This window comes from Ictalurus furcatus, chromosome 12 (assembly GCF_023375685.1).
Source record: "Ictalurus furcatus strain D&B chromosome 12, Billie_1.0, whole genome shotgun sequence".
NCBI lineage: Eukaryota > Metazoa > Chordata > Actinopteri > Siluriformes > Ictaluridae > Ictalurus > Ictalurus furcatus.
Genome location: NC_071266.1, coordinates 25632144 through 25659090, shown reverse-complemented (window position 1 = coordinate 25659090; position 26947 = coordinate 25632144). Strand labels below are relative to the sequence as shown.

The 26947-nt window shown below is 38.7% G+C and overlaps 1 protein-coding gene across 3 annotated transcripts; it reads right to left on the bottom strand.

The window, feature by feature from the left end:
* Positions 1-1397: 1397 nt before the first annotated feature.
* LOC128615531 (NACHT, LRR and PYD domains-containing protein 12) lies at positions 1398-26718 on the bottom strand. 3 transcript variants are annotated; one of them, XM_053637705.1, is made up of 17 exons: positions 26658-26718; positions 26363-26410; positions 26230-26272; positions 25941-26117; positions 25735-25870; positions 25445-25507; positions 24780-24904; positions 16834-16976; positions 15271-15387; positions 14867-14983; positions 14193-14246; positions 12093-13952; positions 11523-11717; positions 10949-11122; positions 9173-9346; positions 3358-3531; positions 1398-2450 (listed from the first exon to the last, which is right to left on the bottom strand). In XM_053637705.1, the coding sequence occupies exons 8-17, from the start codon at positions 16884-16886 to the stop codon at positions 2423-2425; spliced, it is 2946 nt and encodes a 981-aa protein (XP_053493680.1). In that variant the 5' UTR covers positions 16887-16976; positions 24780-24904; positions 25445-25507; positions 25735-25870; positions 25941-26117; positions 26230-26272; positions 26363-26410; positions 26658-26718; the 3' UTR covers positions 1398-2422. The 3 variants fall into 3 exon arrangements, 2 of the variants coding, with proteins under 2 accessions (XP_053493680.1, XP_053493681.1); XM_053637706.1 differs by lacking the exons at positions 24780-24904; positions 25445-25507; positions 25735-25870; ... (2 more) ...; positions 26363-26410; positions 26658-26718 and adding an exon at positions 18617-18845; XR_008387222.1 differs by lacking the exons at positions 1398-2450; positions 3358-3531; positions 9173-9346; ... (6 more) ...; positions 16834-16976; positions 26658-26718 and adding an exon at positions 20452-20994 and having other exon boundaries at positions 22252-24904; positions 25941-26272; positions 26363-26644.
* Between the last annotated feature and the right edge of the window lie 229 nt (positions 26719-26947).

The window sequence follows — 26947 nt, the reverse complement described above, 5'->3', positions numbered from 1 at the left end:
ATACTGCAATTTACCCTCCTTCAAAAAAAAGGGGGGGGGGGGGGTTGAGGGATTTTTAACATTGCAAAAAGTTTATGTATGTCAGTGCAGTGTGTGTTCACCCTTTTGGGGTACAAAGTTACATCCTAGTTGGCATCGCAGCACTTGTAGTGACTGTCAAAGAGTAGATCTACCTGTATAAGTTTATGCAGTATAGTGTTTTGGGAGCAGATGGTGAGTTTCCAGTTCTTGCTATTTCCCCTTTCCGAAAATTTCTCAAAGCCACACAGGGTGAACCAGATGTTTGTGGAGGTGCGTGAGCAGTGTGTGGAGGCTTGTGCTGCAGATCCAGGTAGAAGTATAAACAAGGCTTTAGCCACATGAGGATGAAGTTGGTGGTCCAGAAGCATTTAAGAAATCTGTCCATATTCTTTTGCACTACACACGCATCGTCTCACACAAATTATTAGGACAAAACGCATGCATACGTTACACATACTGATGTTCACATGCTGCTGACGGGTCAGCGAGGGGGGTCGAGGGAGAGGGAATAATTATTATTTTATATATAATTTTACTGTTTATGTCAGCTTTACCTTTTTATATTAAATTTTATATTAAACACCGCAGAAAAGATCAAACTTTACAAAGCAGAGTTTGTGTAGCACTGAAACACGACAGTGATGCACGAGCACAAACTTATGTTTATATCCAAAATGCTCCACTGTGTACAAGGGCTTGGGGAAAGTGGTGCAAGTTGCTGGTTGGAAGGCTCTTCCTTCACATACCCCATGATGTTATATAATATAAACACACACACACACATTCACATGCTGGAGATATATATATATATATATATATATTATATATATTTTATATATATTTTATATAATATATATAAATATATATATATATATAAATATAAATATATATATTTATATATATATAAATATATATATATATAAATATATATAAATATATATATATATAAATATATATAAATATAAATATATATAAATATATATAAATATAAATATATATAAATATATATAAATATAAATATATATAAATATATATAAATATAAATATATATAAATATATATATATATATATATATATATATATATATATATATATATATATATATATATATATATATATATATATATATATATGCGCACATTATTTTTTATCCACAGTGGGGAGGGGGATGGTTCAGCCTGGTTGGAAGGCTCCTCCTTGACATACCCCATGATGGAGTACATCATGTCGAGCCACTCTCGGTTGACTTTAATGAGGGAGAATTTCCCTTCGTTCACTTTTGGCTTGGCCCCTTGAACTCTTAAAAAAAAATCTGCTGCATCTATGTTAGGGTCTTGGTTTCTGTCATGGTTTAGAGGCGGAGACGGATGCAAGTGCAGATTAGGTTTAATAAAAATACAAACAAAACGGTAGCTAAGAATTTGTGGTAAAAAACACTAAGGCTAAGAATAAACAAACCATATATACACACAAGTGCTGCTAACATGAACGATTCAGGTGCAGGTGGTCATGTGACCATGATGCAGTGAGGTGCAGTGGCTGCTGGGAACTGTAGTCCAGAGTTAAATCTTTGATCATGACAGACACAAATTCATGTTAAATACATGAACTAATTTTATACAGCACAAGTAATAACATTGTATTACATAATTATATTGTACTTATATATTCACTTCTGCAAAATATACTGTATTCGACTGATACAATTATGGAAATTATTGCAAGTAGTGTATACTTAAGTAATAGAGATGGCACTGATCCCATACCGGGTATGATCAGTATGATCAGCTGATATGAGCAAAGAAATAGGGAACAGATATCAGAGAAAATAAAGAACAGATTAGATCTGATCCTGTAACCAAAAGATCTACACTATATTAAATACCAACTAAAGGACAGATGGATACATGTGACTTGTAGTGAGTCTCCTAGGGCAGGGGTTCCCAAACTTTGCCAGGGCAAGGCCCCCCAAATGGCATTAACATTTGAACGAGGCCCCCTGTCTTTAAAACGCATTAAAAATACAGACTTCTGAATATATTCCCCTTTTTATATTATTAATAATTACATCTTTACATTATATTAGGAATTGATTGCGTGTGTGAGACTGAGAATTTATTTTTCACACCAAATTGTTGAGGCCTCCCGGGCACCCCCGGGAGTGTTTCAAAACACTTTGAAAACCACTGTCCTAGGGGCTTCTTCACATAAACTCCTCAGATGCTAATCCTGTCAGGTGAGAATCCCACCAATGTCATGAAACTGTTCCTGTCCATCTCAGCTCCGTCTTCCACTGACTGGGTTCAGTTGGAGTTCGTGTGGTTTTTCACCTGCTGTTCCAAATAATCCCTCAGGTTTTCATTGAGATTGAGGAAATTTTGTCCAGGGATCACAGGTCATTCTACTCAATGTAGAGATGTGTGTCTAGTCTATTAAAATGTAAAAGACAGATATCTGAATTAATAACCAAAAACTAGACTGTGGTACTTCATGATCAACAGCATGTAATCATCTCTGCTGCAAGGAAAACATTATTATCTCCTGTTCATAATCATTCAACATTTCTTCATTCTTATAGAATACATTTGTTAGAACATTTAGCTAGAACAGATGAGAACTTCCACAAGATCTAACAGGAACATGAGCAGATATTTACCATCACATCCCTGCTCTTATACAATCACAGGCTGTAGAGCTTTATTTTGAAAACAGTGATCACTGCTGTGTGTTTTATCTCTTGTTCTACACGTGTATTTAAGTGCAGACGTTAAGAACAAGCGGAGGGGAACTTTACAGGAATGACAGAAGACACGGTGTGGAGGTGGAGTGCTGGAAGGAGTGTCAGAGTAAAGTGACTCCTTAAATTAAATATTTGTAGCAGTGTGGCATCAAAGATGATGATTTTAATTCACTTTTATGAGAGTGGAGAAGAAAATCTGCTGCTGATCAGAAACAGGGAAAAGCCGAGATCATCTGATTCAGACAAAAGCAGCAGTATGAAGTCAGAGATAGCAGGGTGTCACAAGGAGACGAGGTGTTCATTTACAATCACTCTCATGCACTCAGTGCTGACATTTTGTAGACTCTGTCTGACTCCCTGTCTTCTGCTTTCACATCAATTTTAAATCAATACCAAACAGCATTAAAGCTCATTGTTAGAAAAAGTCTGATTAAATAGAATATAGTACAATTTTAACCCAGTATCTGATAATCTGATATTTACTGCAACTAAAATGAAATGTACAAAATAATACTAATGTACAAAATAATGTACAAAATAATGCTGTCAGTTTTTTAATTTGTTTCAGTGTTTATCTAAAAAATATCATTACTCACCTCAGTGTCTGTAGTTTGTAATGTTTATCTTTCTTCAGAGCAGAGAGACACTTCACTCCTGAGTCTCCTAGTTTATTCTCATACAGATCCAGTTCTCTCAGGTGTGAGGGGTTTGATCTCAGAGCTGAAGCCAGAGCAGCACAGCCTTCACCTGAGACATCACAACCACACAACCTGCAGAGGCACAATGACACACTTCACTCTTGAACTTCACTTGACTTCACTCTCTCAGTTTATGAACATCAAGACATACTATTTTTATTTTTGTTACAGTGTTACAGTGTTGTAGTAAATTTCACAGTAATTTTAGACACATTGCAGTCGCATCAAGTCATGTTTTGTGCTGCAGCTTCTCACATACGTACATCTGACCCAAAGACTCTGCGACAGATCATCTGTTGCGACCCGATCTAAGTCGGGTCGCAACATACAAGAAAAAAAAGAAAAAAAAAGGGTTGGCGAGACCAAGATTGTGTTTGCTTTGTGTTATTCTCCAAACAGAGCACCCCTCACTCCCTAGCTAACCCAAAATCAGGAGAAAAGAAGAATCAACACAAATGGCGTGCAGGCAACCAATCCTGTCACACAAGGCTGGAGCAGGCGTCGACAAGATGTGATCATCCACTAGCAAGCCGGAACGTGATACGTACAGTGGGCAGGGTCTAGAGAAAGGGGAGGAGACAAAAGAAACCCATCCCACCACCGACATAGACACACAAATGGCACATAGAGCAAACAGAAATACATTGGATAACGTAACACCTCCTCCCTTAAGAGTGAACGTCAGGTTCACAACTGTCATTAAAATAACACCAAGATAGTTAGTCAGCCACAACATTTTCAGACCCTTTCTTATGCTGAATGGTTATGTTCAAATCTTGCACAATCAAGGACCACTGCTTGAGTCATTGGTTGCTGTTTTACATTCGATGTAAAACACTAGGGGGTTGTGGTCTGTAAAAACAGTAACAGGGTCAGAGCTAGAACCAATATAAACTTCAAAATGCTGGAGCGCAAGCAAAAGGGCAAGGGCCTCCTTCTCAATAGTACTGTAGTTCAACTGATGACGGTTAAACTTGTGAGAAAAGAAGATAACCGGGTGATCTATGCCCTGAGCATCTTCCTGAATCAAGACAGCACTGGCACCCGTACCACTGGTGTCCACTTCAAGTTTGACGGGCTTCACAAAAGACGGAGCAGAAAGAACAGGTGCACTACATAACATCTTAGCCTCAAAAGCAGCCTTACAGCTAGACCACACAAATGAAACAGAGTTACGGAGAAGATTTGTGAGAGGCAACACAACATCTGAAAAATTCTTACAATAACTCCTATAGTACCCTGCCATCCCAAGAAACCGTCGAAGTTCTCTTTTTGTCTTAGGTGCAGGAAAAGTGGCAATGTACTTAACTTTAGCATCCAGTGGGAGAACAGTACCATGTCCAACCTGTTTACTGAGGTAGATTACAGTGGCATGACCAAACTCACATTTTGTGAGGTTCAGAGTAAGAGAAGCTGTCTGGAGTTGAGCAAACACACAGGCTAACACACAAATATGACTATCCCAGGTGTCTGTAAAAACGACCACATCGCCGAGTATCTCCCAATACCTGTGCCATTAGCCACTGAAATGTAGCTGGAGCATTTTTCAGACCAAAAGCCATGACCGTATATTGGAGTAACCTGTCTGGCGTAGCGAAAGCAGAAATCTCAGATGCATGTGGGGTGAGGGGAACCTGCCCATAACCCTTTAGAAGGTCCAGTTTTGTGACAAACTTTGCATTTCCAATTCGGTCAACACAATCTTCCATTCTTGGGAGGGGAAACGAGTCCGCTTTAGTTAAAGCCTTGACTTTTCTATAATCTGTGCAGAACCTATAGCTTTTGTCAGGCTTTAGAACTAGCAGGCAGGGCGAGCGTCATGGACTACAGCTAGGTACAGCAAGACCATTCTCAAGCAAGTAGTCGGTTTCTTCTGTCATAATGGCACGTTTAGTGGGATTAGTCCTACAAGCATTTTGTTTAACTGGAGCATTATTATCAACATCAATGTCATGACTGAGGACAGTAGTACGAGAAATGGGTATCAGAAAAAAGAGATGGAGATTTCTTTAAAAAATTATTTAAATCACCCAGGGCTGGCTCTGACAAGTGTGCAAGTTTAGACTGGATATTTGCCAGCCATTCAGAGTTTGGTAACTGAGCACAGGGGAAAACAAGCCCTACCTAAACTGAGATCATCCACCTCAAGAGAGTACTTAGACGGTGGCACACTCATAGAGGCAGCAGCTACTGACGTGACAATAGGAACTGAAGAACCAACATCCATAGTAGCATGAAAGATACAAGGCTTGAGCATATTCACATGGCACACACGACACTTTCGTTTCCGGACAGGGGTTTTCACAACATAGTCTGCATCACTCAACTTAGACTCAATAACATAAGGACCTGAGAACCTAGCCTGGAGAGCAAAGCCGGGTAATCGCAGTAAAACCAAAACCTTGTCACCCGCTTGGAATGTATGCACCACAGCCTTTTTAGCAAAAAGGCCTTCACACAGGCCTGAGAGGATGCCAGAGAACTTTTGGCTAACTCAAAATCAGTATGTAGGCGCTCACGAAAGGAACTAACATAATCTAGGACATTCCGAGTCAGGGGTTTCACTGGACTTGGAGACAGGGACTCTTCCTGTAAAACATTTAAAGGTCCATGAACAGAGTGCCCAAAGACTAACTCGGCAGGACTGAAAACAAGTGACTCTTGTACAACATCATGGATAGCAAATAATAACAGGGGAATGCCTTCATCCCAATCTTTTCCCTGACCTAAACAGTACGTCCTACGCATAGATTTAAATGTCTGGTGGAAGCATTCTAATGCACCCTGGGACTCTGGGTGATAAACACTAGAAACCTGATGATGCATGTTCAGTTGTGTCATAACCTTCCTGAACAGAGCAGACATAAAATTTGAACCCTGGAGTGACTGAATGTATTTTGGCAAACCAAAAGTGGTACAAAACCTGACAAGACCTCTGATGACAGCACAGGACTTTGTGCTATGCAGGGGTATAGCTTCAGGGTACCTAGTAGCAGCACACATCAGAGTTAGTAGGTATGAATTACCAGACCTGATTCGAGGAAGGGGACCCAAACAATCTACTAAAATTCTTTCAAAAGGTTCTCCCATAACAGGTATAGGTTGAAGTGGAGCAGGGGGAACGACCTGATTTGGTTTGCCTGCAACCTGACACACAAGACAGGAGTGGCAATACCTGAGAACCTTTGACCTCATAGCAGACCAAAAAAAATTCCTTAATACACGGTCATATGTCTTCCTCACACCAAGATGACCAGCGAGATCATGGTCATGGGAAATACTCAACACTTGGGTCCGGTATGGTTTTGGAAGCACAACTTGAAAAACTGACCTTCAATCATGCTCAGAGTTCGGGGGTGTCCACTTACACATTAATACATCCCGATCAAAGAAATACGCTGTAGAACACTGAGGTAACTGTGCCTTATCTACAGCAGCAGCCATACAGTAAGAGAGCGAAACATCTGTTTTCTGGGCAGCCACAAGCTGTTCTCGACCAACACCCCATTTACCACACTCTTCTTCCAATACTGAAGAAGTTTTCAAACAAGGGATTGTCACTACACATAAAAGAGTCTGAAATATCGACGGCATCTTTCATTTTGCGAGCTTGGGCATGTGTCATGACACAGGAAAACTCACGTAAAAGCTCTTCGCTCTCATGCAACACGGGAGCCTCCTTTCGCCGAGCCCCACATGAATTTATGGAGATACTAGAGATCCAGATCCTTTCTGCCTCTGGATGGAGCTCAAATCTTCTTTAATTCCAGACTGCTGGGACTACGGCTGCTCCTAAGGCCTTACAGACTTCATATAAATCCATAATGAACTTTTTCACACTATCTGTTGTTACCCAGATGAGGATGGGTTCCCTTCTGAGTCAGGTTCCTCTCAACGTTTCTTCCTCTTAAAACATCTTAGGGAGTTTTTCCTTGCCACCGTCGCCACTCAGTGGCTTGCTCAGTTGGGATAAATTCGCACCTTTAATATCTGTATACCATGTTGATATTTCTGTAAAGCTGCTTTGAGACAATGTCTATTGTAAAAAGCACTATACAAATAAAATTGAATTGAATTGAATTGTTACAACAGGTAAATGGAAAACCTTTGCACCGGCTAAATCATTACCCAAAATAAATGAAACTCCCTTAACTGGCAACTGAGGTCGAACTGCAAACTTAACGAAGCCAGACACAACCTCAGAACGAAGATAAACCATATGCAATGGGGCCTTCACTACACCAGGTTCAATACCCTGAACTAGAACATCTGCACCACAGCTAGTGTTCAGACAAAGCAAGGACGCCTCCCAGCATAAAGGACTGAGCTGCTCCGGTATCTCTCAGAATACGCAGTGGTTTACGGTCCAAATCGGTATCAGAGAGTGAAACTACACCATCTAGAATAAAAGGTTCAAATGCAGAATCAACTGAAGAATGTGAATGCAAACTGTCACAGTGTTGTCGTACATGCACTAAAACCAGACTCTTAGGACTGTTTTGTGTTTTCCGTCGTGAGCACAAACTCATCAGCCAAAACGGCAGCATCAGCGACCGAAGAGACTTTTTGCTCATTCAAATAAACCACAATTTTGTCAGAAATACAAGTCTTAAATTCTTCAAGCAGGATCAATTCTTTTAACTGATCAAAAGTACTTACTTGCGGTGCACCACTTATCAAATAAAGCAGACTTTTCACACGCGAACTCAACATATGTTTGGCTGATGGTTTTGGCATGCTTTCGAAATTTCTGCCGATAATCTTCAGGGACAAGTTCATATGCCCGTAACACAGCTGATTTAACTGTTTCATACTCCAAGCTTTGTTCCAACATTAGAGCAGAACATATTTCTTGAGCTTTTCCCACAAACTTGCACTGTAGCAATAAAGACCAAATATTTCTAGGCCACTGCAAAGCAGCAGCAATGCACTCAAACACAGGGAAATAGGTGTCCACCTCACTTTCCATAAACATAGGAACTAACGCAATATGTTTACTAACATCAAAACCAGCAGGACTTACAGACGAGGTGCCACGATGCGCAAGCTCTAGCACAGGCGATGACTGATGAACAGGTGCAGGAAGCGCAGGTGCAGGAGACGCAGGTGAACTGGGAGCTGGCCTGTTTCGCAGTGCCAACTCTAACTTCAGCTTTATCTCCTTCTTGGTTTCCAGCTCCACTGTTTGGAACTGCAGTAGCTGAGCTTGGTACTGCTGATGACTTAACTCAAGATCAAGTTTATTTAGTTGCAGCGCGAGCATGGGTTCCTCTAATGGAGAGTCTAAACACCTGCCTCGGTAGTTTTAAAACTCGCTGTTTTACAAGCTCCTCATACAGCAGCTTTTTGAGGTCTCGCTTAGTGGCGCTCTGTGCAACCGATATGCTGTAAAAGTCCGCATGTAGCAACAGATCATGCTTACGGCATCGCTCAAACTGCTCTAAAGTGGGACAAATGGTAAACTGATCCAGGTTAAATTTAGTAGCCATATCTTACCACACACACACACACACACACACACACACACACACACACACACACACACACACACAACCACCACCACCACCAAAGACAAAACCGCCAGACAAACGTGCCGAAAAAGAAACGGTACGAAACATTGATGATGAACCTAAAACCTCTGCTTCAGTCTCACTATTAGAGAATGTGTCTTACTGAGGAGCAGGTCATGTGACTCTCAGAGAGATGATCTTACCTCAGTATCTCCAGTTTACAGTGAGGATTCTCCAGTACAGCAGAGAGACACTTCACTTCTGAGTCTCCTAGGCTATTCCAGGACAGATCCAGTTCTCTCAGGTATGAGTGGTTTGATCTCAGAGCTGAAGTCAGAGCAGCACAGCCTTCACCTGAGACACGACAATTCCATAACCTGCAGAGACACAATGACACACTCTTCATGAACACATTTTCATTACTTTAAAGATGATGTGAGGGGTTTTATTATTCAGAATGATATGAGGATTTAATCCATCCATCCATCTTCTACCGCTTACTCCTTTTTCAGGGTCACAGGGAACCTGGAGCCTATCCCAGGGAGCATCGGGCACAAGGTGGGGTACACCCTGGACAGGGTGCCAGTCCATCGCAGGGCACAATTTAATATTATCTGTTTATTCTAATTAACAAATGTCCCTCATTTATAAAACTGGATATGAACGGGTTTGTGCGTAAATCGTTTGTACGAGCGTTTACACAAGAAATTTAGTATTCATGAAAATCCTGTTCATTCGTATTCTACTCGTGCTCCCGAGTGTGTGTACATTTATACATAAGAAGAAGTCTTTATTTATCACATATACATTACAGCACAGTGAAATTCTTTTCTTCACATTTCCCAGCTTGAGCCCCAGACTAACGAATGTAAACCTTGACTTGATCAACTTCAAATCATATAACTTGCATAGATTATTGCAAATTTATATCTGGAATATCCAGTTGAGTTTAAAGTGTTTATTTTTAACATGTTTATGGCGTTTAGCAGACTCCTTTATTCAGAGCGACTTATAGAAGTTCTTTGGAGTTTCTATCAAAAACACATCCTCATGCTAGTTCACTAGATCAGGGACTAAGAGCCCCACTGAGAATATTTGTGAATATCAGATGTATTATATTATTGGCATTTATTTAATAATATTTTAAAAGTGAGCCAATACAAACCCATAAATTAAGACAAATAAAACTAATCATTAAAGCGAGTACGAAGAAAATGAGTCTTTCAGAGACTTTTGTAAATCCGGTGGAAAATTCGAGCTGGGTTTGACTCACGCAAACATTTACACACAACTTTACTAAAAGATCGATAAATGACCCCCAAAGTCATTAAAATAATACTTTGGGTGTTGATAGGTCTAAAGGAGTGAAAACAACTGGAGAGGTTAGAAAACAACTGTGAAAGATGGTGGAAAGTCGTCAGTGGCCTGTGTTCCCCAGAGGGAAAAAAGTAAGTATGATACTGATAAATTTACAGTCAAGTCCATTGGGCAGCTTCTGTAAAGCAGATCTGGCAACCCTTTTCATAGCGACTCCATTTTTAATTAAAAATGATTTATTGAATGTTTTACACATAAAATGTATTGACGTGTTAAGTTCTATGACATTAACTTATTTTAATTTATAAATTCTATATTTTGAGATCATTTGCACCGTTTCCCTGCTGCATTTAAACCCTGCATCACACACAGTGTATTTAATTTGTGACTGAGCTGCAGTTTGTGTGATTAGTTATAGTGTTGTAAATTTCACAGTAATTTTAGACACATTGCAGTCGCATCAAGTCACGTTTTTGTGCTGCAGCTTCTCACATACGTACATCTGACCCAAAGACTCTGTGACAGATCATCAGTGTGCAGTGAAAAGAAACAATCTTCCTCCTCAGGACATTGATGATGAACCTAAAACCTCTGCTTCAGTCCCACTATTAGAGAATGTGTCTTACTGAGGAGCAGGTCATGTGTCAGAGAGATGATCTTACTTTAGTATCTCCAGTTTACAGTGAGGATTCTCCAGTACAGCAGAGAGACTCTTCACTCCTGAGTCTCCTAGTTTATTATGAGACAGATCCAGTTCTCTCAGGTGTGAGGGGTTTGATCTCAGAGCTGAAGCCAGAGCAGCACAGCCTTCAACTGAGATATCACAACACTCCAACCTGCAGAGACACAATGACACACTATTCATCAACACATTTTCATCTTAGTTTAAAACTTACTGTAAAGATGATGTGTCTGTTATGTTGGACTGTCTCCCTTCTCTTGTCCAATCACAAGATATTATTAATACTGACCAATTATGGTGTAAAACTATTGCTGGTTTATGTTAAAAGTAATTAGTCAGGGTTTTTTTTTTTTTTTTAAATCTCTGTTTAAATGTATTTTATACACATATCTAAGTGCATTTAATTATTACTGTAATGCACAAGTGATATGTTTAATGACTAATATATTTGTTCTGTATGTTGTACTGATTTAACTGAAGAAAAAACAGAACTGTACACAACTATTAACTGCAGCTTTTAGTGAGTACTGTGTCTCTCAGAGAGATGATCTTACTTCAGATTTTTTACTTTACAATGAGGATTCTCCAGTAGAGCAGAGAGACGCTTCACTCCTGAGGCTCCTAGATATATCTCACTCAGATTCAGTGTATCCACAGTCAGATGCAGTTCTCTCAGATTAGAGGTTTCTGAGCTGACAACTGAGGCCAGAGCTGACCAACCACGTTCTTGAAGTGTATCACACCTGATACTGAAGGAAATAATACATAATGAACTAACAGTAATGCAAATTATCAAACAAGTCCTCAAAGCTTTCACTGCAAATTCTCAGTTTCAAAAGCACAAACATCAGTTAGACAAAAGTCCCACACAGTCAGAGCTGTTCAGATTCGGCTTGGTGGGAGTTTTCAGCTGCGTACATCATCACACACACATTGTATAAACATGGAGTATAAGATCCGGGACACCAAATGGGAAAGCAAAAGTCTGATCTAAAATGTTATTAATAGGAGAAAAGAAAGAGTCTAAAGTGTCATGAAGATTTAGATTGATCTGAACAGCTAAGACATTTGATTTGTTCTCTTAACACTGTAACAGTAGAACAGTTCTATTCAGCTTTACTTACATTGCTTTTCTGGATGCTGCAATCACAGGCATCACCTTCACAAGAATCTCATCTCTTATTTTATCTGTAGAGATATATTTACTCAGGTCAAATTCCTCCAGCTCCTCTGCTGATGTCAGTAAGACAAACACCAGAGCAGACCACTGTGAGGAAGAGAGTTCACTTTGTGTTCCAGATTTCAGGTAGCGTTGGATTTCCTCCACTAGAGAATTGTCCCCCAGTTCATTCAGACAGTGGAACAGATTGATGGATTTCTCTATAGGGGTATTTCTATTGATCTTCTCCTTGATGTACTGTACTGTGTCCCCCTTTCCTGTCTGGGAGCTACTTCCTTTATGTGTTACTAAGGCATGTAAGAGTTTCTGATTGGACTCCAGTGAGAGACCCAGAAGAAAACGGAGGAAAAGATCCAGATTTCCGGTCTCACTGTTTAAGGCCTGATCTACAGCACTCTTGTGGACATCTGAAATTGTCTTAAAGACCCAACTCTGTTCAAGAACATTTCTCTTTTCCTTCATGCATGTCAGGTGCACATACAGAGCTGCGAGATGCTCCTGAATGCTCAGATGAACAAAGCAGTACACTTTACTCTGGTGAAGTCCAAACTCTTCTCTGAAGATCTGTGTACACACACCTGAGTACACTGCTGCTTCTCTCACATCAATGCCACACACTCTCAGGTCTTCCTCATAGAAGATCAGGTTGCCTTTCATCAGATGCAGAAAAGCCAGTTGTCCCAGTTTGAGAAGCATTTCTTCATCACTCTCCTGCTTCTTTGAGTACTTTTCTCTTATGATGTTCGTCTGAATGATGAGGAAGTGTGTGTACATTTGAGTCAGAGTCTTGGGGATCTCTCCACTCTCTGCTTCATCCAACATTCTCTCTAGAACAGTGGCTGAAATCCAGCAGAAGACTGGGATGTGGCACATGATGTAGAGGCTTCTTAATAACTTCAGGTGTGTGATGATGTCATTGGCCAGGCTCTGATCACTGATCCTCTTCCTGAAGTACTCCTCCTTCTGTGGATCATTGAACCCTCTTATCTCTGTGACTCGATGGACACACTCCGAGGGGATTTGATCAGCTGCTGCTGGTCGGGAGGTGATCCAGATGAGAGCAGAGGGAAGCAGATTCCCTTTGATCAGGTTTATCAGCAGCACATGCACTGATGCTGATTCAGTTACATCACACACTCGCACTGTGTTCTGGAAATCCAGAGGAAAACGATACTCGTCCAATCCGTCAAAAATGAACAGAACCTTTTCCAAACTGGACATTTCTGTTTCTTTTGTCTCCTTAAAACAGACATGAAGGAGATCCATCAGACTCAGTTTCTGGTCTTTCATCAAATTCAGCTCTCTGAAAGGTAGTGGAAACATGAGCTGGATGTCCTGATTTACTTTCCCTTCAGCCCAGTCCAGAATGAACTTCTGCACAGAAACTGTTTTTCCGATGCCAGCGACTCCCTTTGTCAGTACAGTTCTGATGGGTTTGTCTTGATCAGATACAGGGTTCTCAAGCACAGTTCTGATGGGTTTGTCTTTTTTAGGTGAGGGCTTTGTCAGCACAGTTCTGATGGGTTCGTCTTTTTTAGATAAGGGCTTAAAGATGTCATTGCATTTGATTGGTGTTTCCTCTGTTGTTGTTCTCCTGGATGCTGCCTCGATCTGTCTCACCTCATGTTCTTTATTGACGTCTCCACTGTCTCCCTCTGTGATGTAGACCTCTGTGTAGATCTCATTCAGGAGTGTTCGGTTTTCCAGGTTTATCATCACTCCATTTAAACACTGAAACTTCTTCACCAGATTTAATTTGAACTTTTTCTGGAAGTCATTTACAGCAGCAGGTTCTGGGTCGTGTCTGTGACAGGGTGAAGTAGGAAGACATGGTCAGACATGGGGTCTAATTATTAGAGTTTAAGATCACACTTTTTTCTGACTGTTACCACAGATAACCATTCTTTATGATGTACTCACTGTGTATTTGCCTTATTCTACAGTATGTTTTCTATGATCTAATCACTCTGCAGGAAATAACAGCAGAGATGTTTATAATACCAGCGTGTCAGTGTCACAGTCATGTTGTTGGGTTTGATCTTACCCTGTAGCTGTGATGATGTTCTTTTCTCTTCTGTCTCCTGACTTCTGTAGAACACTGGGAATAAAAACTGTAGCTGTTAAGGACAATAACTTTCATCAATTTAATACTGTAGTCTAAAATTTAGCCCTAATTTTAGACAAATAATTGTAATAAGGGCATTAATATTTAGAGAACACACTGCTAAATACAACATCACCAACATTGTAGACCTGGAGAAAAAACATACCCATTTTAATTTAAGGTTTTCTAGATTTTTTTTCTTTATTTACATCTAGATGTGTTAAATAACTTAGAACATGGCAGCTTATCATTCAGGAAATGAAAGCTGAAATTCTGATCTATTGTCTCATTCATGTTTTATCTCCAACCCAAATGTCTTCAGTGTATAGCGAAAGTGAAAGAATTGGCCTCGCTGTTCCAATACTTGTGGAGGGGACTGTATATGGTCATTATGGTTGTAACAGAACATGAGGACATCATTCAGAATGAACAGATAATGTGTCCTGAATGGATGCAAACACAGATAATTATTATTTTAAAAACCTGCTAGAAAGGTTCACAGGTATGCTTTCAAAAGACTCAGGTGTGGCTTCTGCTTGGTTGGAATGAAAACCTGCACCCACACCGGTGCTTGGACACCCCTGCTTTACACTATGAGAACTATGGGATGTTACCTGTGTATAGATGAGGAGTCTTTATTTCTAAAGCTCCATGGAGGAACCATAGACTCATCACTCTTCATGGAGACACAGCTGGGTTCTGGTGAGTCTGATCTCTTTCTCTGTAGTTTACTGTAAAACAGTATAGAATATTCTTTACATACACTATTTACAGATTTTGACTGACTTGTTAATTTGAGTTAAATTGCTCTAATAATGAACAGTGGAATGTACAGTCTTAATTAGTTGATTTAACTATGTTGTTAGCCATTACCACTACTCTTATTGTCACATCAAGATACATTAAGCATAAACCGATAAATATCAGAATGCTGCTAATGACCCTGGACTGGATAAAAGAATGTGTAACACGGCCTTTCTCTCTGCAGTGACTAACTATGAGAACTATGGGATGTTACCTGTGTACAGATGAGCAGTCTTTATTTCTAAAGTGCAGAGGACGCTCCATAGAAGCATCACTCTTCATGGAGACACAGCTGGGTTCTGGTGAGTCTGATCTCTTTCTCTGCAGTTTACTGTACAACATTATAGAGCGTGCATGAGACACAATTTACTTAATTAATGCTTACTTAATAGTCCACAGCCTTGTTTCATTTGGCCTGCGTGAACTTGGAAAAAATAACACTGAAACGGCTCGTAGTGCACTACTGCTCAACATTTTCAAACTGTCCAGAATTCACAGCAGATATCCAAAGTGTAGCCGTCTGAAGGCAGTTACCATAAACCTTTGTATGAGTGCACTAGAGTTTCTATCACGGTTTGGCTTGACCACAGTCTGAAATGAGGGTTAAATAAACACCTGTGTGCTGCACTTGATGTAAGTCTCACTCACGTCTAAAACGATTCAGAAGCACGTGGTGTTTTGTGCTGGCAGTGGCGTAACCACAAATTAATTGTTTGTGATGAGGAAATATACAAAATATAATCAGGACTGTTTTCCTCATCTGTACAGTTAAATGGTTTAGTGATGCGCTCGTGTATTTCAGGTGGATGTCAGACAGCAGAAGGAGCGCTGATGACACTAATTTGTTATTCTAATCATTTAAGGCACAATCTACAATCTTTCTACATTAATAACGGTACCATGAAACAGCTTTATGACAGCTCCACTGAAAAAGATAAAGATTACATGTTAATAACAGAGAAAAATGACACCTTATATTATAAATCCTGATCTACTTTTCTTCTTCAGTAAACTCCAGCAGCTACTTCACCGGCTCTCACCTCCATATCTCTGTGCTTATAGTGTAGATATCTGACTAGTGACTTTCTAACAGAAACAGGAACAATGTATCATCACAATAGACTAATCCTGTTTCTCATCACAGCAGCTGATATCAAATAAAATGGGATTAAACAAAGGAATGACTTCCTAAAAAATGTTTTACATTATAGTCAGTATAATTAATATTATTATAATTATTATACTGATTTTCTTATTATTTTTATAAATGTTATGCATACACTTTAATAGTCCTTCTTTTTCCTATAGAAACATCGTATTCCAATGTCAGAGACTACAGATTATTGGTGTTATTTGATAAAATATGATAAATGTGAGGAAAAAATGTATAAACTTTGATTATGGTCCTTCAGGGTCTCACAAAAATGCTGAAGTGGCTCAGGCAGAGTTTGAGTTTAACGCCCCTATTGTACTGATATTGCAGTGGTTTGATTTGTGTAAACACCGTCTCGTCAGTATCGTCTTCTGAAGCCTGTATAGGGATATGTCTCGTATCGTGGCTTTAGTGTATTGTCTCATGTCTCTTTACTGTTCGACTGTATGGTTAATTTTCATAAGGACATCATTTTACTACAATCAACAGAATCTAGCAGTTTTTTCAAGTGATGACTGATAACTTATGCTTAGTATAAATATTTGTTATTATTTTCATATAAACTCATTACATATTTCAGACATGAATATTTAATGACTAAAATACTAGGACATGGAAACTTACTGGTTGTTTGAGGGTGGAGTCACATTATCTGTGTCCAGGTCAGGGGTCTCCATGTTTGAATATTAGTGTAAACACAGACAGCTCATGGACACACAGCTGAGTCCTGAAGATGCTGATCTCTTCTGCTGGAATTACTTACACTCCTAGAAAACACAAAACAAACACACAGTTAAAATTGGGGAAAAAAGCTTTCACATCTCTCAACTAAAGAAAATGTTGCTCCTTTGATAAAACAAAGTTGTGTGTGTGTGTGCGTGCGTGCGTGTGTGTGTGTGTGCGCGTGTGCTCGGAGGTGAGGTGAACAGTTCAATAATCAGGGGAGGGAGACCTCTGTTGGAAGGGAGGAGACACTTTAAATAAAAAGTCTGAACCAGAAGGCAGCTAAAATGATTTGTAGTTAATAGAAGTGCTACTTTAAGTCTAATACACTTTCTCTTTAACAGCATTACATGGGTTTTAGTTTAAATAAATGTACTGTAAATTCTGAGCCAGAAGTCAGTAAGTCTGAAATCAGTTGTACTAAACAGAGATGATTTCTGTGAGCCTAAAGTAAGGGTGTTCCATATGACTGTTTTAGACCGTGAACGATCCATGATCTGTATTTACAGAGGGATCACACGTACCATAATACTAAATATATTTTGTTCGCTGTGCTGAAAATGCTTAGACACGTCATCTTGTTTTATGATCCAGACTTTATCCACTAGTTCTCATGTTCTCACTGACACACACACGGACAAACCAATAATAACCAGTGTTTCACATTAATCACCTAGAGTGTCTAATATTTTTACACATCCCATAATAACAATAAAGATCTCTGTTCGTGCCATTGCTTTGGAAAAGCATCTCTCACACCACGTCAGTCAATCATAGTTCATAGACAAATCTTATTTACAAGATAGCAATATGACTTCTATCTAAATCTTTCACTAAAATGAGTATTTCATCCTCTTGAAGTAATGTTGAAATCAGTGGCTTCAAATCACAACAGTAATGTCACAACCCTCTGTTACTAAACCAGTGATTTATTATCATGCATCATCAAGATGTTTTAGTAAATGTGTTTATTTGGTTTACTACTTTATAGTGTCTCTTTAAACTTGATTGATTTTGCCATTATTTAAATGTAAAGGGTTATAAAGACGTTTTTCCTGTACACTCATAAATACTGTCAATTGTTGTGTTTGTTGTGTTCCTTATTTATTTAAAATGATGGTTTAGTATAAAAGTGAAGGAGCTTTTTCTGCTGCTGTTTATGTGCATCTAGATGAAGCGAGATTTCAGGAAGAGCTGCTGCTTAACCGCAGTGTGAAAACCTTCAACTAACCACTGACTTTATTTCTTTATACTCGAGTCCAAGCTGAAAATAAACCTCTCTGAACCGCTCCATTGTGAAGGTGTTCTGTCTGAACCACGGCCCTGCTGCAGAGAGAAATTAAACCGGAAGTACTGTTTGTACAAACACAACGACGGGGGATTATTATACATCATCATGGCCTTTTCTGGACTTCCGTAGAAGACAGATCTTAAAACATATGATGTTTGTTCCACACTAATAAATCTAAATCCCCCAAACACTGAACATTCATCGAAGAGATAAACTTATATATATATATATATATAATATATAATATATATAAAATATATAACACACAGCTGATAAACAGCAGCTTTACAGGGAAGATGACGTCAGTTCTGGGGAAGTGACGCATTTTCTTACTGCTGTTTTTACACGAGTAAAATAAAATATAAAGTCGTTTCTGTTAAAGAAATAACTTACTTTTATTCAGCAGTCCATGTTGTGTGACATTAATATCACCGTTTCTGCCTGGTGTTGAGGTTTTTCTGCTTTTCCAACAGAGACAAAATGGAGTCGAGGCTGAGTAAGAAACTCCTTCACTTTTACCTGTGACGTGTAGCTCCGCCCCCTACCTGCTGAAGCCTGCAGAACGGGGCGGGGCTTAGCGCCGCTGAAAAAGAGAGTTGCGACACGCCCATAGAATTCTACAGGACTCGGAGAATGCGGAAGTGACAGGTTTGCTGAACCACTAGCTCTTCTAACATTTTGGTAATATTAGCAGCATTTTAGATGTTTATCGCTGGTAGTTTTCAGATGGATTGAGAGGGAATGTGTTGTAAGTACTAGCTACTCAAGTTCGTTTCATTTCCAGACATGCATGTGACCTTGTTATATTATATGTAGGCAAGGGTGCATGGTATGGACATTGGGGGAGTCCATTAAAAAAACATTAGAGTTCATCTGTATTTCATCTATGGGCAACGAAATCACTTATTCGTTTGTCAATGCTAATATGATTGAGAGTAAGTGGGATGGTGGCTCCTCATAATAAATTTGCCTGTGATTACACTTTTCTACCACTAGGGGCTCGTACATTTCATATGGGACAACTATACACCTGCTCTTCATGCAATCATCCAATTAGGCATGTGCACAGATAGACCCCAGGTGGTGCTCAAGCACCTGCCATTTTGGCCTCTGAGTAGATAAGTACCATTTTTCCAAGACATTTTTATTTATTTATTTATTTGTATTTGAGTTTTTATTTAAATTTGGCCCAGGGCATCAATTCTCAATGAACTGTTTAAGCATTTAAGTTCTAATTCCCCTGCTCCTCCCTCTTTGCCTTCCCTTGTCACAGCACGCAAACCAAGTGGCCTGCGGATCAGCATCCACGTCTCCCTGACCTGCCGTCATTGGTGACAGCCAGGTAACGATAGTGTTATAGTGCCCTGAACTTCTGCATTGCTTGTTAGTTGAATGAATGATTGATTTAATGACGTACTTAGGAAGACAGGGACTTGCCTACTTTTCATAAGGGAGATTTTTTTTTAAGCTTATAAAATGTATGTCATCTTTCATGTCAAATTCTTAAATTTAATCAGATTGATTTTAATATAACATTTCAAATATAGAAAGATGAAATGTTGGAAAAAATGAAAAGATATTTTTATATATGAAACTAAAAGTAGGTAAAAATGACCCTGGATCTAAATTTAAGGGGGTAAATATCACCCCTTAATGGGGAACTCTAGTTGTTGAGTATTAAACATCTGCATGAGTGTATGGATAAAATAAATGAATAAATAAATATGTAAGTAATTCAAAGATCTACAGTATGTAACTTAATTTTTTTAAATATAAACAATTGAGAGGGGTGCCTTTTTATTTCTCTCGAGCACCTGCCCCCCAAAATGTCATTACATGACCCTGCAGACAATCACATGGCAGCAGCTACAGGTCATCATCTCACTGACTTTGACCCCAGTATGCACAGCAGTCTTTAGATTTTACAAAGAATGATGGGGGAAAAACAAACAAACAAAAAAATCCAAGATTCAAGGTGACAGGAAGACCATGGTAACTCAAATAACTGCTTTACAACCACGGTGAGCAGGAAAAACATCTCATCTTTATAAAAGTAAAGTATTTCATATAGAATTTTTGTGTATTAATTAAACATGTCTGTGGTTGCATTCCTCTATGAGCTAGATTAGAATGTCGTAAATGGCTATTACAGCTGGAAATTTTATTTGCAGATTTTTTTGTTCATATAAAACTGTAAAGACCCATTTTCAGCAGCCTTGGTGTCAAATGATTGAGTCTAAACACTTTTAGCTCATCCTTAATTAATCCTTAATGGTCATACTGGTTATTAGAGACACCTTTGTAATTGGGTTAGCATACCTGGAACCCAATCTATTATTTATTTCAATCAAGCAGGTAAATTGTTTGCTCAGGATGCAAAGTTTACCAGGGACTTTATTTCTGCAGTAGGTTACATGCAAACAGGTATGAATATAAAGTGTGCTATAAACACTTCCCTTTTCAACATTTGTGACACTGTGTAGAGAATAAACAGGTGCTGATAAACTTTACCCCATTGGTAACTAACTAACCTTTTATCACAATCTATGGTCTCATTACCTTATTGCTGTACAGCAATGGAATTTATTTTTAGCTACTATACTATAAGACAAATGACCTTTATTCTGATTAATTTCCCCAGATGCATTTGGTACTTGCAGCAATGTTGTGACATTTTAAATTTCAAAAATAAAATCTGATGATGTTCCACCATAGTTTCTCTGCTGTCCAATCACCAAAACAGATGCGCTGCTCGGTTCCCAGGCTTCACCCTATAAAGAGCCGTTATAAAGATCTGACTCAGCAGGACGACTCCTTCACAAACCACACATCACTACATTTTTTTTCACTTTATTACTCCCAGAGGAAAATTCACATCACCGTGACATAGACAAAAGTCAGAGGCTGTTAAGAGTAGGCAAAATGATGCACTTTAGTGGAACAGGACATCAACAACCAACCAGTTTATTCTTTTCATCGATTAGTACAGTTGAGTCATGCACATCTGACCATGAGTTAACAAAGAAATAAGGTCAGCTTTAATTTCAGGTCGTCTTTAAAAGTTCTATGGACATCAGTATTAGTACTTTACTACAAAGAAAATGCTACACTATAAAGAAAATAGTATTAAGACATAACATGCTATTTGAACTAGCATGGATCACAGGTTTGTATTGAATGTAATATAACATGATTTTTTAGTACCACTTTTTTTGTGCAAGTCAAAAACTTCTACCTGGTTCAAATGCAATAATGTTAGACGGCTAGCTCTAACAGACTTGTGTCCTGAAACTTTGATAAACAAGGATTATAGAAGCTGATCAATTCACTTGAATAGTTGGACACTAAATACAGTATGTATTAACATGAGGTTCTACAGTCAATGCAAAATGTAACTTTACGTAAGAGAAACACAAGATATTAGAGACACTACTGAATTTTAAGGACACTTCAGGTTATTAACGATATTATTGGATATTAAAGACAATACTGGATTTTACACACTACTGGATTTTAAAGATGGTGTAAAAATCCTGTACAAAAGTCTTGCTCAGTCTTTCTCCCATCTTGCCAAATGCATTATCCTGTGCGTACGTGTACGTACACACACACTAGGTTTTTCCACAAATTATTTACCTATTTCCCTGATATTTCATATGTTTTAAAGAAAGACCTATTCCAGTAATGCAGATACATTAAAGTGAGCATTGTGTCATATTTCTGAAACAAGGCATGTTTTAAAATAGTGCTATTAGTGAATATGCGTGAAGCTCAACATTGGTACTAGCTATATGCTACTAGTAAAAATGGGGTTTCTTGAGCTTTGTGTCTTTCCTCTGTTTTCCATTTGCATGAAATTGCCCTATTATACCTCACATAAGAAGAGGGATGTTATAATAGTCTACATTATTAGCCAGTCTTTTGAACATATTGTTTAATAGATGGACATAGCAAGTCAAGAGCCTTGTACTGAATGATATGATGCCATATAATTATATATTATCATACTCCTGGAATTTGCATCTCACCTTGTTAAAAGTTTTGCAGTTGTTGAAGATGAGAATAATATCACACACAAACACTGCCATGGTTTCATACTCCTTATTCTGCAGTTTAGTTTTCACTCTGTTCAACTATATGGGCTTGGAGATTACACTGCGGTATCTCTTCACCTGCACAAGGGCACAGTTTAATAAAGGTTATGTGAAGTAATGTCTTATCCCATTTTGTATAGTGATTGAAAAACAGATTTGATCTGTATGAAAACTGACACTAGTATACTGGCACATACATTTAAATTATTTCCTACTTTCTCCCAATGTACAGTTCACCCAGGGCTAAAAAACATAGCCAGGGGGTCCAAAATTTTTCCTTTTATTTCATTACAGTGGTGGAAATCACAACCTAACATTATCAAAAGAATCAATGATACATTTGCATTTCTTTGTTAAACACTGTAGTCAATGTAAACAGATCAAACAGATCTGAGCAGAAACCCTGAATGTGTTGAAAATGATCATTTGGGACGGTTGGATGGTTCGTGTCATGAAGCGATTGTACCATTCCTTTCCTCTTCCAAAACATATCAACTATGACTGAAGTAATCAGTGTAGTAGACTGTTAGACTTCAGGATATTTAATCTTCATGTAAGCATTTAGAAGAAATTCTTACTGTTGTAGTAGGATCGTCAGTAAACACACGCTCTGTGTCCTCCTTATACAAACGCAACAGCAAATACTCACACTGCTGATGAAGGAAAAAAACAGATACAATCGGAGACACAGCTTTGTATCCATTTGTTTGTGCGTGCGTGTACCGTAATAGTTCAAGAAACAGGACTTTGCAAAGCATCTTGCATGCTCATTCCTGGTTCCTCATTCTACAATCCCTGGTTAGTCTCCATCACACAGAAAGTGCACATCCATTTACCCCTACACACACACAAGTTTGTCTTACTATTCTTCAGGATCTACTTTTTATATAATAAAAACTCCATTTCCCCGGATGCACCACAAACTACAAACATGGCCGAAGAGGATTACACTTCCCACACACATTCACTTTCTCCAGAATTCTAGTCACACACACCTGTTGCCAATCTCACACTTACTCACTCCACACTATATGAGACTTTGAACACTGAGTTTGTGAAGTATTACGCTCAGTTGCCATAGTCTGTCGTGTACCAAGCTTTTATTCATAGCATCATGTTTCATGGTTTCGAGCTAGTTCTCATCCTAGTTATTTGAGTAGTGTCTTAGTCTAGTTTATCCTGTTTGCTGATCACCTGACCATTTGCCTGTTTTGTCAAATCTATTGTTTCATGATTTGCATTTGTCAGCCTGTATCTCCTATAATAAAACTCTTATCTGCACTTGCATCTGTACTCAACCTCCTTACGTGACATATCAAAATAATATTATAATTGTCTATAATGTTACACTACACCTAAATGTAACACTACACCTAAATGTAACACTACACATAAAAAATAAAAGTTGCAGGTTTTGTAAAAATAAACAAATAAATAAATAAATGCCCAAAACGATCAAAAGCAATCAAAACTGTCACATATTCCTATCCTTGTGGGGAAATTCGACTCCCACCAAGTTAAACACACGCCCAAACACAAATACACTGACACACACAAATGCATCATTAGCACTGGGATTGTGGCAGTATATTGATATAGGCTAGTTGTACAAATATTACTACGTCACATTATTTCTTGGTATAGTGCATTAATTGAAATGGCCTGCAAAGTTTTTAAACAGGATGGGTCTCGGTGCTTGTCTTGTGGGCATGTAGCAACTGATATATATATATAAAAAAAAATTAAGATGTTCAGTCACAACTTCATGCATTTTAAATTCCATTGTATTACCTCTAGTGGGTGACCAATTTTAAAAGTGTGGCTATTTGACAGATTTAAGCCGATCCAAGTTCCATTGATTTGACAATTTTTTTTTAAGATGTTGCACAATCATGGGGCAGCGTGCTCATGGGCCCATTTATCTCCATAAAAATTATCACACTAAGTGGTCAAAAATAGGAACTGCAACAAGCCCTAATAGTGGACCACTGGGGTAGATATAGCACTGCCCAATGCTCACTGTGAATATTTTCAGTGGAGGAGGAGCACTGGACAGGAGACTAGTTAAAAATAGACTGTGGCTAACAAGGTCTTCTTTAATAGGGAATAATTAAAAAATTATTTATTAACTCGAAATTTCCACAAGATTCCATATCTCAATGCCTCCATTTTTGGGTTAGTTTCACATCTGGTTTTTGAGCTGTAGCTGGCTCGAATTTTTGCTGAAACCTGGCAACCCTGCATAATGATAGTTTAAAAGTTTAACAAAGATAAAAAAAAGTATCTAAAACTGCTCAAAACGTGCTGCTGGACTGTATGCTGAACACTATGTTGATGACTCTCAAATGCCTATTACAGGTTTACTCTAAATATTCACTACATAGTAGCCATTAGCAAATAATCTTTAGTCAACCTTTCTCTTTCTTCGTCTCCATTTCTCTCTAGTTTCTTTTCTTTCTCACCCAAGTGTGTCCTCCTGTAGAGATGGTAAGTGGCAGTGATGGTGAAAAGCTTGTGGACACTCGTCACAGAACACCAGATTTCCCGCCGAGTTACAAATGTAGCACACGTCATTATCCTGGTCCAGCTGGTTCAGAAAATGAAGAAAATTGAGTCATAATATGTTTATGCTTATGACATGTTTATGACGTGCTGTTCTTTAAAAATGCACATTTACGTAAAATCTCATGCTCGCATGACTTATTTTGTTCTGCAGGATCCCAGTATACTTGGTGGAACCAACTTTGGGTGCAATTACAACTGCATGTCTTCTGGAGTCTTTTCCTTCAGCTCTTTAAACTCTTACTACTAATAATTTAACAAAAAAAAATAAATAAATAAAAAAAATAAAAAACACAATAACTAAACCTATCTAATCTAATTAAACCAGTATAATCCAACTTAAACAGTAACAGATGTTCAACTGTTTGAAGGACACAATCACATTTTCTCTTCATTCTTTAGTACTGTATATGCACACTTCGGTCCACTGGTTGCCGACAGAAATATAACACTTTGGATATTGTGACAGTAAGCTTTTCAGAGCAAGATAGTCAATGGAAAAAAATTGCATCACATTTTTGAAGGGAGACTAGTAATTGGATGGTGTCGTGGGTTTGAGACTCACCTGGTTCTCAGGACAGCACAGATGACAGTGTCACTGCAGTGAATGGATATACAGGATTTTTTTCTGAAAAAATACACAAGATACAATATACTTCCAAAGAGAGTTAGAAAGTTTCTGTATCTAATCTGTCTAATTACTCTGCCCTTTTTAACACAGAGCGAGAGAGTGGAACTGAAAGTTCTAGTTGAAGACAACAAACAGTGACTTGTAGGAGCAACAAATACAATTAACAGTAGGAGCTATAATATGCTCAAGCTGCGTATGTAAATATCTTCAATCTCTCACATTACCTTCACCAGGTAGTTAAAGGTTTTGCCGTGACACAGTATGTCTTTCTTCCAGCGTCTGTCTGAGTTAACTCCTGCTTTACGAACTCCTCAGGAGTGAACCAGTGCTCCTTTGTGCGGATGCTCTTACTGCGTGACCCTGCAGCACAAACAATGTCTGGAAACACACTCCCAGAGACACAGCAAACCTAGCTGTGATTACCACCTACCTGCAAATCTGTCTTTATATAAAAACCCACTGACAGAACCACAGCTGACTGGTAAAGCAAAAGCCTGAAATTCAGACAAATCCACTGGCTCGCTGTCTTCTTGTTTATTGTCCTCTTCCTCTATCCACTTTTCATGGTCTTCAATGGATTCATTCGTCTCCACACTGGATGCTGACTCTTATCGGGCAGCAGTGGAGCAACACATGCAAACACAAACACAAAAAGAAATGGTCCTAGCCTATGTAAATAACAAAAAAGGAAATGTAAATAAGAGCCTGTGTATACTGACGAGGGCTGGAGCTTTCCACACAGCTAGAAGAAAATGTCTTGTTCTGCAGTAAGAGCAAAGATATTTTACTGAAAAAAGCAGGACAAAGATTTAAAACATGATACCACCGGAAACTACAAAATAGGCACAGCACCTTCCGACCATAGACTCTGTATGTGCGTGGACACTGCAAATGACCCTCCTACAAAACAAAACAAGGACAAAAAGGAAGGTTCTTAACATTCATTTTTAATAATAACTTTGTGTATGCCTGTGCAGTATGTGTACCCGGGCACATAGGCACTCTCTTCTTCAACTTCTACGGCTTACTCCTTTTAAGGGAACCTGGAGCCTATCCCTGGGAGCATCAGGCACAAGGCAGGGTACACCCTGGACAGGGTGCATAGGCACTTTTAGTTCATCTTAATAGTGATAAACAGTATATTTACCTGTATAAGTTTATGCAGTGTAGTGTTTTGGCAGGAGATGGTGAGTTTCCAGTTCTTGCTTTTTTTCCCTTCCTGAAAATCTCTCAAAGTCACATGGGGTGAACCAGCGGTCCTGGGACAAAATACAATCCTGTAGGAACAAAACTTTATTTAAATTCCAATTCAAAAAACAAACTATACTGGCAAATTCCTTCTGACATCACTCAACTTTATTTCTGTATGAAATCAGTTTTACTTGCCCTCTTGTTCTCTTTCATTTTGTTACGGAACGAGACTGGAGGCGGATGCAG